This window comes from Suricata suricatta, chromosome 10 (assembly GCF_006229205.1).
Source record: "Suricata suricatta isolate VVHF042 chromosome 10, meerkat_22Aug2017_6uvM2_HiC, whole genome shotgun sequence".
Taxonomy (NCBI): Eukaryota; Metazoa; Chordata; class Mammalia; order Carnivora; family Herpestidae; genus Suricata; species Suricata suricatta.
In genome coordinates this window covers 44,789,008-44,802,218 of record NC_043709.1, presented here as the reverse complement: position 1 = coordinate 44,802,218, position 13,211 = coordinate 44,789,008, and the positions used below count along the sequence as shown (strand labels likewise).

Below are 13,211 nucleotides of genomic sequence, written 5' to 3'. Positions count from 1 at the left end.
CTATCAGTACAGAGCTCGACACGGAGCTTGAACCCTCAAACCATGAGATCATGACCTGAGCTGAAGTCAGACGCTTAACCTACTGAGCCACCCAGGCGTCCCAACCATGCTGTCATTCTTAAAGATCAACTCTGACATCACATCTGCAGCAGATTGGTTCTCACCATTGGGTTTCAACACCACCAAATCTAAGAGTATATCTTTTGTGGGTTGAAGTCTTTAAGGAAAAGGACTATGCACAAAGGGACTATAATGACAAATGCATGCTTATAAACTGTCAGGAAATGGAAAACAATCCTTTTTGTCTTTTATTCAGTTCACTTCCTCATACCCTGGAAACTTTTATACTGGTGGTGTTCATTGACAAAGGTATGGCCAAGCTAAATCTTAAATTTTTGAAAATGATAGGTGCTAAATATTCCTGTGAGAAATATTACTGCATAAGAAAAAAAAGACATCTAAGTGACAAACCTTTTTACTCTTATTATAATTACTTTCTGAAGCTATAGGGTAGAAAACACTGAAGACAAATATCTTTACCCTCTGCATGATGCCTAAGGATTGGGAGGCTTTTAATTTACTGCTTCTCTTCAGTTTTCATAACCCTCAAAAGGTACTTCACCACCACTCCGCACAAACAAAATCCTAGAAACACTACAACAGTACCAATCCAATAACATAAGAATGCTTAGTTAAATACATAATTACTAAATGATGAGGCAATAGAATTTAATGTGGGGTATCTTTTAAATTTATTTTTATTGATTATTTTTTACACTATTTCTCTAATTAATCTCTATACCCAACGTGGGGGTCAAACTCACGACCCCCACATTAAAAGTAGCATGCCTTACTGTCTCAGCCAGCCAGATGTCCCTAGCTTTCTTAATTGAAAGCCAGTTATTTTCCTGAATGAGAAGAGAAACAAATCTATCTGTACCTTCACAAAAATATCATTAATAAAAGATAATACATATATTTTCTTAGCTCTCCACATCTAAATATAATATGTACATCAGAACATTTGATTGCCTGTTTACATTTGGACTTTGGAGAAGCATATTTTCATTTTCAAAACAGAATATTTGGAGAAACATATTTTCATGTTTAAAATGAAAATTCAGAGAAGCAAATATTCATTTTCAAAAACGAAAATGAGAAAGCCAAGGAAATATCAGCTTTCTCAATAGCCCCTGACAGGTCACTTTTATGATTATATTGGTGTAGAAGTAGCTCTAGTCCAAAGTCCTTCTTTACTTCATGAGTTTATGTTCTTGCTGAAGAACCTTTGCCACATATTTTTATAGTCATCAGTTTACTTCATCACTAGTTACAGGTCAGCTTTTTAATCTATGGCATATGTACACAAACTGACTCCTACGCCTTTGATTAGGGAAAAGCAGAACTTGGAGAACATATAATGCTTACAAGGCACTTTAAAATACTCAAAGGTGAGGGTGCCTGGGTGACTCAGTTGGTTAAGCATCCAACTCTTGATTTCAGATCAGGTCACGATCCGGGGTCGTGGGATTGAGTGCTGCAGTGGGCTCCACACTGAGCCTGGAACCGCTCAAGATTCTCTCTCCCTCTCTGTCTCTCCCCCTAACCCCTTTTCTCTCTTTCTCTCTTTCTCAAAAAAAAAATACTCAAGAGAGAGACTGGGCTGACAAAATGTGGGAAGAATGGAAGACGTTGTTACCTGGAGAAAAGGCTGTTGTCATGGAATTCAGTTGTAAGGTAGTGGTTCCCAACCAGTAGGGATTTAGACCTTCAGGGGCATTTGGTAATGTTTTAAGATGGCTTTGGTTGTCACACTAGAGTGTATGGTTGTGTGCTACTGGCATCTAGTGGGTAGAAGCTAAGGGATGCTGCTAGATACTCTACAGTGCACAGCACAGACCTTCTTCCCACAGTAGAATTATCTAGTCCCTTTGTATGTTTTTGGTCAAGTCACTGATTCTCCCAGGATCTTGGTTACCTCATCAGTAAAATTAGGAAACTAAAATACATTAAGTGTTTATGCATAGAGCCAATAGTTAATAATACAACTTAAAATACTTTGCTAAGAGGATAGATCATATGTTAGGTGTTCTTACCTTAAAAATTGGGTGCCTGGTTGGATTAGTGGGTTGAGCATCTGACTCTTGATTTCAGCTCAGGTCATGATCCCAGGGTTGTGGGATTGAGCCCCTTGTTGGGCTTCACGCTGACAGCATGGAGCCTGCTTGGGATTCTCTCACTCCTTCTGTCTCTGCCCATCCCAGCTCATGAATGCATGTGCTCTCTCTCTCTCTCTCTCTCTCTCTCTCTCTCTCTCAAACAAGATAAACTTTCAAGAAAATAATTAAAAAAATAAAAATGAGTAGGATACTTTTGAAGGTGATGGGTATATCTATGACAAAGATGGTGGTGATGGTTTCATGGGTATATACTTATTTCCAAACTCACCAAGTTGTATCCATTAAATTTGTACAGCTTTTTATATGTCAATCAGACCTCAATAAAGTGGTTTAAAAATACATTAAGTGTTTAGTACCCACAATAAATTTAGTGCCAGTTTTGTACCAGTAAGTGTGCAATAAAGGGAAGGCATTAAATATTACTATTGTTATTATTTTTATTATTAAGAGGATTACATTCTTAATACTTAAGAACTAAACAGTTTTTATTAATATAGAAACAAATTAAAAATTATTTTATGGCACATGCCTTCTCTGTAAACAGTATGTTTTACAGAAATGGTTCTGTAAACGGATCGTTTCAGCTAGAAATCTATTCCCATTTCCCCCAGTCCCTAGTGATTATATAAAACCAATTGGAAGAGGGTAGCTATGTATCTCCACCTGTGACATGTTTTCATCACATGGTGCTCAGGCTATAGCAGGTGATCTGACATACAACTTCCTGTTTCAGCTACAAAGACCATGAGTGGAAAAACTCTTACATTGCTTATAAATGGCTCTTCTATGGGTCTAACATACTAAAACTTTTGTTGACCCAAAGAGCTTTTTCTTGTATTTTCTAAAATGCTTTCCAGAAGCAATCTGGCTTGTAGTTATCTCTACCTACATTTCAGAAATGCCTTTGCACTTCAAAATAAACCTCTAAGCATATCTGAAGGCTTAATTTTGATGATAAATGGTGTTCTTTCCATTTATTGAAGTTTAATAACTAATTCTTCTTGGTAATAAATTTCTCCCACCTGAAGCAGACTGAATGGATTGGAAATTGCCCACACATTTTTTCTTGGAAAATTGTATTTGTCTGTTTGTCTCTCCACCCACTCCACATTCACATTTGAGATGTGCTAAATAAGTCACACATTTGAAAATGTCATGCATGTCTAATTTTATGCCTGGCAATATAATTTTTTTTATTTTAAGGAAAGTAAACAATATGCCACATTTCAAAAATTTTGCCAAGCCTTATGTTATTGTTACATAGCACACATAATCCACCATTACGGCAATTTACCTATAAAATTTCATAATAAACCATATGCCTTTTGTTTCTGTGGTATGTAGGAAGGCTGGACAGAAATAATGGTATTTGATCTCTCATAAATATAATTATTGCCAGAGGGAAATTTCTCATACTATTGTATCTTTTCCTTTGCATGGAATCAACACAATCATGGGAAACAGAATCAGAATATTATGTGTTTGAAAATTGCAAAAGTGATAGCACCACTATTACTGAGAGAGCCAAGTAAAAAACTTACTTTAAATCAAGGTCATTATCAAAAGCACTTGGAAAGATAAGCTTATTTTAGAGAATCACCTTTGACAAGTCCCTAAATGTGAACCGTTGACATGTCAGTGGTATAGTTGCATCAGATAAACTTAACTTCATGCAAATCTTGTGTACTAGGTAGAATTTTTCTTTTTTTTTTTTTAAGATTTATTTATTTTGAAAGATAGAGAGGGACTAGGGCAGGGGCAAAGAGAGAAGGAGAGAAAGAATCCCAATCAGGCTCTGTCTGTACTGTCAGCATGGAGCCCAATGCGGGGCTCAAACTTATGAACCATGAGATCATGACCTGAGCCCAAAATGAGCTAGATGCTTTACTGACTGAGTCACCTAGGTGCCTCAGAATTTTTCTATCAGTATTAATTCCTTCCTATACACTGCTGGTTCCTCTGTTAATCCTCCCCCTCCTCTTTTTTAAAGCTTATTTATTTATTTTGGGAGAGAGAGAGAGTGCGTGTGTGTGTGTGTGTGTGTGTGTGTGTGTGTGTGTGTGTGTCTGTAAGCAGGGTAGAGGCATAGAGAGAGGGAGAGAAAGAATCCCAAGCAGGTTCTGTGCGGTTATCACAGAGCCCAAAGGCCCTGGCTCCCACGCACTGTGAGATCATGACTTGAGCTTAAATCAAGAGTCAGATGCTCAACCGACTAAGCCACCTAGGCACCCCTCCTCTGTTACTCTTCAAAGCGACTTTTCTCACTAAAATTTAAGATTGTATCTGAAATATATCATTCTATTTCTTTCATTTATTCAAGAGCAACTGGAACACACATGGAAAGTGTTGCTTCTCTCACTACCTCCGCCTCCAACGTGTTCCTTGCCCAAGAAATGGGAGCTCCACCATCCAGGTACTCAGCCAGATTGAGGAGTCAACCTTAATTTCCTTCTTTCCTTCTCCCTGAGAATCAGTACATAGCAAATCCTGTCATTTCCATTTCCAAATAAATCCCAACCGTTCACTTCTCTCCATCTCCATTGCCTGCTCTGAGCCATCCTCATCTTTGTCTTCAGGCTAACATAATGGCTTCCAGAAGAGTCCTAGTGCTCCCACACTTCATCTCGCGTTCTGTTCCCAACCACTCTTCACCAGCAGAGCACCCGCTCTTGTAAATACAGACATCAAATCACATTAAACCTTTGCTTAAAACTTTCAGCTTCCACTCTTCTTGTTGAGCCCAGAGAGGCTGGCTTATTCCCACATCGACTGTTCCATCCTCTGCCTGGGAGGTCCTCTCCCCACATTGTCACATATTTTGGAAGTCTCCAAGGGTTCTGTTCCGCTCACTCATTCTTATGGTATCTCTTCACAGCACCGAACAATATATTATTTTTTTAAAAAAAATGAATAGACTTCATTTTTAAAGACCAGTTTCAGGTTTATACAAAGCAGCAGAGAGTACAGAGTTCTCTCTCTTTGTGTGGTACATTCTATGGGCTTTAACAAATCCATGATGCATGCATTCACCCACAGTGTAGTCTCCCTGCCCTAAACATCCGCTGTGCCCCACCTCTTCATCTCCTCTCCTGAAACCTCTGGCAACCACTGATCTTTTCATGGTCTCTAATGTTTTGCTTTTTCCAGAAGGTCAAATACTTGGAATCATACAGTATGTTCACTTTTTGTTAAAAAAATACTAATGTAATTATCGTCTGTGTCCCCCTCTAGAGTATTGGTCCCACAGGAAGAGGGACGTTATCTGTCTTGTTCTCTCCTTTGGCCACAGTGCCAACCACAGGCCCACAGTGTATCCTCTGCAGGAATTTGTAGACTAAATGAATGGATGAATCTACCTGCCAACCCAGTGGACAGGACAATCACCTATACTTTGGAAACATTCCTTTCTTGAGTTGTTTAGTAACTTTGGAGCAGACTTACCTAGGTTTCTGACTTTTACTTTGGTGCTTGTAAGAAACTGGGAAAAGAAGAGCTATTCTCTGGCCCCAAGGGGTTGAGAGTATAGCCACCACAGGCCTTTTTGCTCATGAGACCAATATGCTGTCATGTGGGGTTTATCCAGTCATGCTGGATACGCAGGTGCTCCCTCCCTGAGTTAGAGATGCAGAGCTGGGACCGTCTCCTACACGGTAAGAGCAGGCTCTGCGCTGCCTCCCGCTGACCTCCCAGACCCAGAGGCTGCTCAGGAAATCTGCTTTCCACTTCCGCCCTTTTATCCTAGCCTTTGCTCTGTGCTTCCCCATTTCCCTCCTTTTATCCTCACCTTTGCTCTGCCTAATCTTATCCATCCACCCCCGACCAGTCTCTGCTTTTAGCACTCTCCACCTCTTTGTATTCTCCTCTTCCTCCCATCTCTTCATCTGTGAAGCAGAAAAACACTCTAATTGCGACTGACAAGAGAGAAAAAAAGCACTCAAGATTTCCCAGATTAAGGAAAAGAAGAACCACAAATGTGAAAGTGCTATTAACTGTTACAAAAAAAGAGACCTTCAAAAACACTAAAGAATGACCAGAGGTCTTGACCACAGTTCCCCTACAACCTCCAACTTTGTCTCATTAAAAATTTCCCCCTCAGTCTCCGCAATTTAATACATAAAAATCAAATTTCTTACTCAGTGCTTAAGGTATTCTTTTGTTTACTGTGTCACAATTTTTAGAAACCTTTTGAACTATCTGTCCATTGGAGACAGATGCCTCTGAATTCATGATGATAGAAGTTTTAGGGTGTCCTTACTGCTTCCTATATTTAGACTCAAGGAAATATGCCCATCATCACCCTATTCATGGCCTTAATTGTTTTATATCCTTCAAGTTTAGACCTACTCAGCCTCTGTCTTTCCCAACTAAGCCCTAGAAGCTTTCTAACATAAACCCTTCCCTAGCAGGGGAAACATAAATGAGCAAAAATCAATAAGACACTTAGCAATACTGTTGGTTGAATAGTATGTAGCATGATGTCTTCTGGGGGACATTTAAAAGCCAAGGAAGAAATATTTTTGAAAATGTACAAAATTAAAAAGATCATAGCGCAAAGGAAAAAAAATGTGTGTAAACATCAAATATTTTAAAGTACATTACAGAATTTTCAAAATAATAGGAAAATCTTATCAATGTATTTGAAAAGTAACTGTTAACTCCCTCAATACCAAATAGAACAGCCTATTTCCTGGGTTTACTTTGGGTTCCTTTTTTTGTAAAATTAGAAATATACTTTTAAAGGCTACACATTTATAATTTGTAATTTACACAGCTATTTCCAGTGTATACTTTTTTATTCATTCACCTAAAAAGTTAGTTGACGGTGAATATCTAGCCTTGGAGCCTATGATCATCCTTTTCAATGCCTAGAATTTCAGAGAAGGCTATCTAAGCCTTTTAAAAATAAATAAGGAAATCAACCACTCTTAAAGATGTAAGCTTGCCCTTAAGACATGTTTCTTTTTAAAATTTGTCCCGAGTTCCATAAAGATGATATAAAAGGAGAAATAAAGTAAGCCCAAAGTGGTCCCGTGAGACTTTAATGACTTTGAGGGCTCCAGTGACCTCGGCAAATCACTTTCTGAAGCTTCATTCTCAGGGTTGATTGAGTTACTAAAAGCCTTAGTGCACCTAACGCCTTATTCGGCAGGTCAGAATCTGTAATTCCATAGGTTTTCCTTAGCTATCACTCTGCCGTCAGATATAAAATATTCCCAATCCAACAGGCTCCTAGACTTGCCTCTCTGTTCCCAGTCTTTTCAACATGCCTTTGAATGGCATTGTATCTAATAACATTAAGCAGCAGCTCAGTAAGGGATAAGATATATAAAGAAGCAAACTTACCATCAAACACGTTACTATAATAACAAAGATGCTGAGAAAAATGACAACAGCATAAAATCCTTCTTTGCTCCAGATTTTGTCCGCTTCATGCTGCCCTTGTAAAACATTTTTCTTTAAAAGCAAAACAGAAAGTCTGACGTTAAATGAGAGTTTGAGGAGAATGGCGTTCTTATCAGACACTAAACATATTTTTAGCTTCACTCCATTCAGTGTAGTCGAACACACCTACATCCCCCGCTGCCAAAGCTGCTTCTCACACTGATCTGAGACAGGGCCGGCCGTCCGGAGACATGAGGAAATGATTTTATCTCCTGTGCAGGAGGGAGCATGCCTGACACGGCATGTTGGGTCCTAAGACTTCGCACATGTCCCTCCAAGAGTCTCTCTGGGAAATTACCTGGTTCAATAAATAAAAGAGCTCTGTTCTTTTCTGTGTTGAGGAAACTGTGTCTGAAGCTTTCCTTACTGTTTGAAGTCCCCTCCCACAACACCAACACCCTGGTTTACGTGCTGTAACGCAGCTCTTGACTTTAAACAAAAGTGAAACAGGTGCACACAAAATCTCATGATGCTTTTTTATAAACAGAGTAACAATGTCGGGATCATTTCCTTCCTTTTTTTTCTCTTTCATCAAATCTTTTTTTCCCCTTTAAATGCAGTCTACTTTCTCAAAATCTGATTGAAGTTCACCTCCACCATACAAATTGTTAGGATATTATATTTTACTTAAAGCAACAGGGAGCATCAAAAAGTGCAGAATTATTTGGTAACAAAAGGTAAGATAAATAATTTTACTTGTGCCTTTAAATTTTTTTTGTTTACTACTTAGTGGGTGAAAGGGTAGAGAAGAAGCTGAATAAAATGTGAATGAATGTCTTAGTTTTATTTTATTCACTCCTTAAAAAAAAGCACATCTACTAATATCACATCTTCGAAGGCAATTAAATTTTATAATTCAGTGAAATCTATCGATTCATAGTTAAGGAAACTTTAGCTTGAAACCAAATGGTCTACAGTTGGGAAAAACATAAATGCTAAATCAAGTCAAATGTTTCTGCTCATCTAAAATTCCAATCTGTTAAAATATGCCTTTTATTACCTTCAGTGAGAGCACTGGTCTGTCCTTGGATATTGCCTCCAACAATTAAGAAAGCCTTGAGCAACAATGATGAAAAGCCACATGGCCATGGAGAATGAGAGTTCATCTCGGGCACCGCAGTGGCAGATGAGTGCTCAACTTAATGTAACCATTGGGGTGATTTCAGCCCCTACTACGTGGAAGAGAAGAACCACTTAGCTGATCCTCGTCAACCCACAGAATCATGAGAGATACATAGTTGTGTAAAAAAAAAATCCTTGAACAAAAAAAGCTGTCCTTTTAGGTGTCTGAACTTTGAAATCATTATTAAATTATTTTTCAGTACTTAAAAAAATAAAACACATCCAATGTTTGTAAATTAGATAAAAAGAAATATTTGCCTTAAAAGTTCTTTATAAAAACTTTTATCTTGGAACTCAGGACTTGAGCAAAACAGAACAGAAAAGATCTTGGAGTTCAATTGTGATTATAAAAATGATTTGAGGGAGACTCCTAGTGCTGGAGTAGTTGAATTTCCATTTCCTTTGCTTATAAAACATTGATATGCTCCCTATGACATCTTGCCTACTTTTTAAGACATGAATTCGTAGATATAAGAAATGACTTGGCTATATTTTAAAAATATGTAAGTGGTAAGTTGAGGGAGAACCTGAAAATATTTGCTTGATGAAATGGTTAGAAACCAAGTATCCCACTGGAGAGGAAATCTTGGATTCAAGTGGCGACTCTCATCTTTTATTTTTTGACCTCAGCCAGATCATGCTTAATACAATGCCTCTATAAACATAGGTGGAAACTAACAGAAAACAAAAACTCATGTAGAAACCAAGTACAAATATGGAAATGAGTTTTTTAGGCAACTAAATAACAACTATCACTTGCTACAAAAGCAAACTAGTTAAGCCTTCAAGTAGGCAGCCTAAACTTGTCAAATGTAAGTAATGAGGATCTGAGCTTTAGTTCATGTAAAATTTGGATAAAAAACAGTGGTTAGGTGGGTGGAAAGAGATTTTGTGTTCCTAACCTGAGTTGATTCATTTCTTTCTTTGTTCTTTTTTTTCCTGCTATAGTTCGACACCTCCTGGAATATCAACATGTTCTTTTCTGCTTAAGACAAATCTGTTTTGTTTTCTCTTTTAACCAAAGTGGTGATGATGGAAGAATTAACCTCCTATCCTCGCTCCCCCTCTCCTAGTTACAAAGGCACATGTTGTGAACTCTTAGAACTTAGTCACTGCACTTTCTTGGTAAATAGATTTCCTTCTGAGTCATGCTATTACTGCTGAGCACTACTATATTTGTACAGAGATCTAAAAAATTGATAAGGATAGAGTAATAAATGGAAAAGTTTATAGTTAGGATCCTACAAGTCAAAAGATTATAATTCACCAGAATCTCCAATCTAACCTTTGCATAAGGGTAATATAATGCTTTTACATTTTGTCAAAGGGCTGAGGGTTCACTTATTTAGAGGCCCCATAGTCAGGCCAAACCCAATACCATTGTATTATCTTTACATCTTATATCATAGCCACATCTATCTACATGCTTTGCCTTTTAACTCTGTTGCAGTGAAAGAAGCTGGTGAATTTTATTACTTAAAATGTTGGCAGTTTCCTGTATCCATAAGACAGCTTCTCTATATTCTCTTTAATAATTTGATGCATGATAGTTTTCTTACTGTTTTTTTTTAAATCAATTCTGATCCCAAGTGGTAGAAGACATGACACAGAGGCTTTAGGAGATCTCTTTTTAGAGGAGATGAAGCACACAGAGTAAGAATGAAGTGGACATATTTTAATTATCTGGTTAATTGATTGAGCTAGGCAGATAAACAAGGTGTATCATACAATAATATAATTTTGTTAGATAAATGCCAAACGTCCACCGTGTTATGCATGAGTGAACAATTCATTCTGAATGATCCGACACATGCCATCCTCCTCTGCGCTGTATGGCCAGGACTATAATTCTTTAGATTGCTGGCTAATGTTCTAGTTTCAAGGAACAATTACAAATCTCCTGATTATGGTATGTATTTATTTGGTATATATTTTTTCTCTATGTTAAATATTCCATGAAAGTATCATTCTGCACATTGGCCTGTTATTTAAAGAAGGTAATTTCTCCTTTGAAACATAAGACCTACCAAACTGGAATAATTCACAATTTACAACAGCAAATCTACAACCATTCTTTCACTATCAATGCAGAACTTCCTGTTATAATAGGTATTTAATTCATTCATTCATTAATTTTTAATTAATTTTATAAAAACATTAAAAAATAGTAACTAAAATAATGAATTTCACTTTATTTCCCTAAGATTTAATTTACTAGGCAACAGGAAGTCTAGTTTTATCTTTACAAGCATCTTATAATAAAAGAATATGGGACTACTTACATTGTTCTAGCTCATAAAAATATATAAAAGAAATAATATCTTTTTCTTTCCCAAAACTTATATTAAAGTGAAAACAGATGAATAAACAAAAGTAATTCTGTTTTTGGTATTTTTGTTTCCCAAGAGTAATTTCCAATTAAAAAAAATCAAACAAATAAAGAAATGGCAATGATGGAAAACACGTCCTTCCCTGAAAGTTTAGAAAGAGATGCTTGGAGACAGTGTTCACAGTGTTCTGTAATTCATATAAAGGATGAAAAACCAAAATACCAATATTCTTTTTTTCCTATTAATAAACACATTAGTACAGTCCAGTGATAATTTAGGAATAAAAATGTGAAAGAATGGGCTGAAGTATAAGCTGTTATCACACATTAATGACAAGATGAATAAAGAAATGGAGAAACTCATAGAATATCACCAGCTTAAACAAATATCAACAAATGCTTCTGCAGGCCCCTTTGGACTGTATGTGGCCGAGGCTCCCTGTAGAGCTCCCCTTTGGACTGTAGATGGCTTTCTTCTAGTTCTGCAAGAGGACCTTAGGTCAGAGGGTAATGCTGGGTCCTTCCAGAAGTGCCTGAAAAAAAGCCTCAAGCAATCCATCCATCTCTCCTTACTAAAATGCCTCACATGCAATGAAAATATGTCCTAGTCTCCTATAAGGTAATACTCTCTAGATTCTAGATTTCCTAGATTTCTAAATTTCCACACAACAAAATTCTGTTGTGGTAGGATATACCTTGTTGATCTGCCTAACTCAATCAAAATATCACATTTTGACCATCAAGTATACTTTCGTTATTCAACTACAGTACAGACCTGTGGTCTATGTTAGGCTAATAGTTCTGTGTCAAGCTCCTCATCGTTACTGGAATGAAGTATGTTGGAAGACAAATACTTAATTTTCATTGTTTTTGTTTGTTTGTTTGTTTGTTTGTTTGGTGAGCATCTCTTGGCTTGCAAATCTGGATGACTCACTAAGTTGCTGTACTCATAAGGCATTCAAAATGGCATTTAAACTCAGAATAAAGCAACAGGAAAGAATGCTTATAATATTCACTGAAAGCTTCTGGGAAGAAGAATCAATTAACCCAACAGTCTTCTTAAGTTTTGAAGCACTGTCCTGGGCAAGACAGTGGGCAAGGCAGTCTGTCAAGGCTCTAGATATGGAAATGGGGTTTGGTTTGGTAGAAAAGGGAAGGCCTTCAGAATCACATGCAATTAGGGCTGGGGAGGGGTTTAGGTATTCAAGCTCATATTGACCTTTTCTCCTGGCCTCTCTGAAGCAGGAAATGGCCTCTTCTTCCTCAAGCTCCTATAGCTTAGTGTGGTAACATTACCACAGACTGTATTCTCCTTATCTGCTTATACCTTATTTTTCCTACTAAAATACAAACTCATCGAAAGCCAAAAACATATTTTATTTATTTACTTGTTTGTTCATTCATTGACTTGTCCAACTTTGAACATTACATCACACAGGGCTTGTCTATCTATTTGTGTGTCCATTATACGCCAGTGTCTGAATGAAGGGTTGGAGAGAAGAGATATAGTGTAATGGCATATGTTCTCAAGGAGCCTATAGTGTAGAAATAGATTTGAAGATTAAGACAGGATAAGGGCTTCTTGTACTAAGCTCAATGAAAACACAAGGCAAGCACCCACACCTGTAGAAGCACAAGTGAAAGTGTTGCTATATAGTAGACTGATCTTGAAACATGAAAGGTGAACAGATGGACCAACATATGTACAAGATGGAGGGAAGAGACCGTGTGGGGTGTCCTGGTACTTACTGAGTTTGAAGGGGCTGAAGCAGAACCTAGAAGGTGTTGCTCAACAATTAGAAAGCCCAGTGCACAAAGGACCATACAGCCTATGAAGAAACCTAGATCCGATACTATAGCATTTAGGAAGCCAAAGAAGAATCGAGAATCATGACATTGAGAGGGCATGGCCAGATTTGCTCTGAGAATGATTACTTCTCTCACGAGAGAAAATCCCATGTGTGTGTGTGTGTGTGTGTGTGTGTGTGTGTGTGTGTGTGTGTTGGGAGGGTGCAGAGCATGGGGAGGGCAAGGAGGAGAGCAAAACTAAGTGCAGCAAGACTGGCTGGAGGTGGTTGTTACAGTCACGGCTCAAGGATGAAATACATCTTCATTCTGCCAATAAGGAAAGCTGTCCG

The 13,211-nt window shown here is 37.7% G+C and overlaps 1 protein-coding gene across 1 annotated transcript in view; it reads right to left on the bottom strand.

Moving 5' to 3' along the window:
* PTPRR (protein tyrosine phosphatase receptor type R) overlaps positions 1-13,211 on the bottom strand; it is a 240,837-nt gene that overhangs the window by 100,601 nt on the left and 127,025 nt on the right. The window contains exon 5 of the mRNA XM_029955453.1: positions 7,524-7,634. Within this exon, the coding sequence (XP_029811313.1) occupies positions 7,524-7,634 (111 nt within the window). The remainder of the gene's footprint in view (positions 1-7,523; positions 7,635-13,211) is intronic.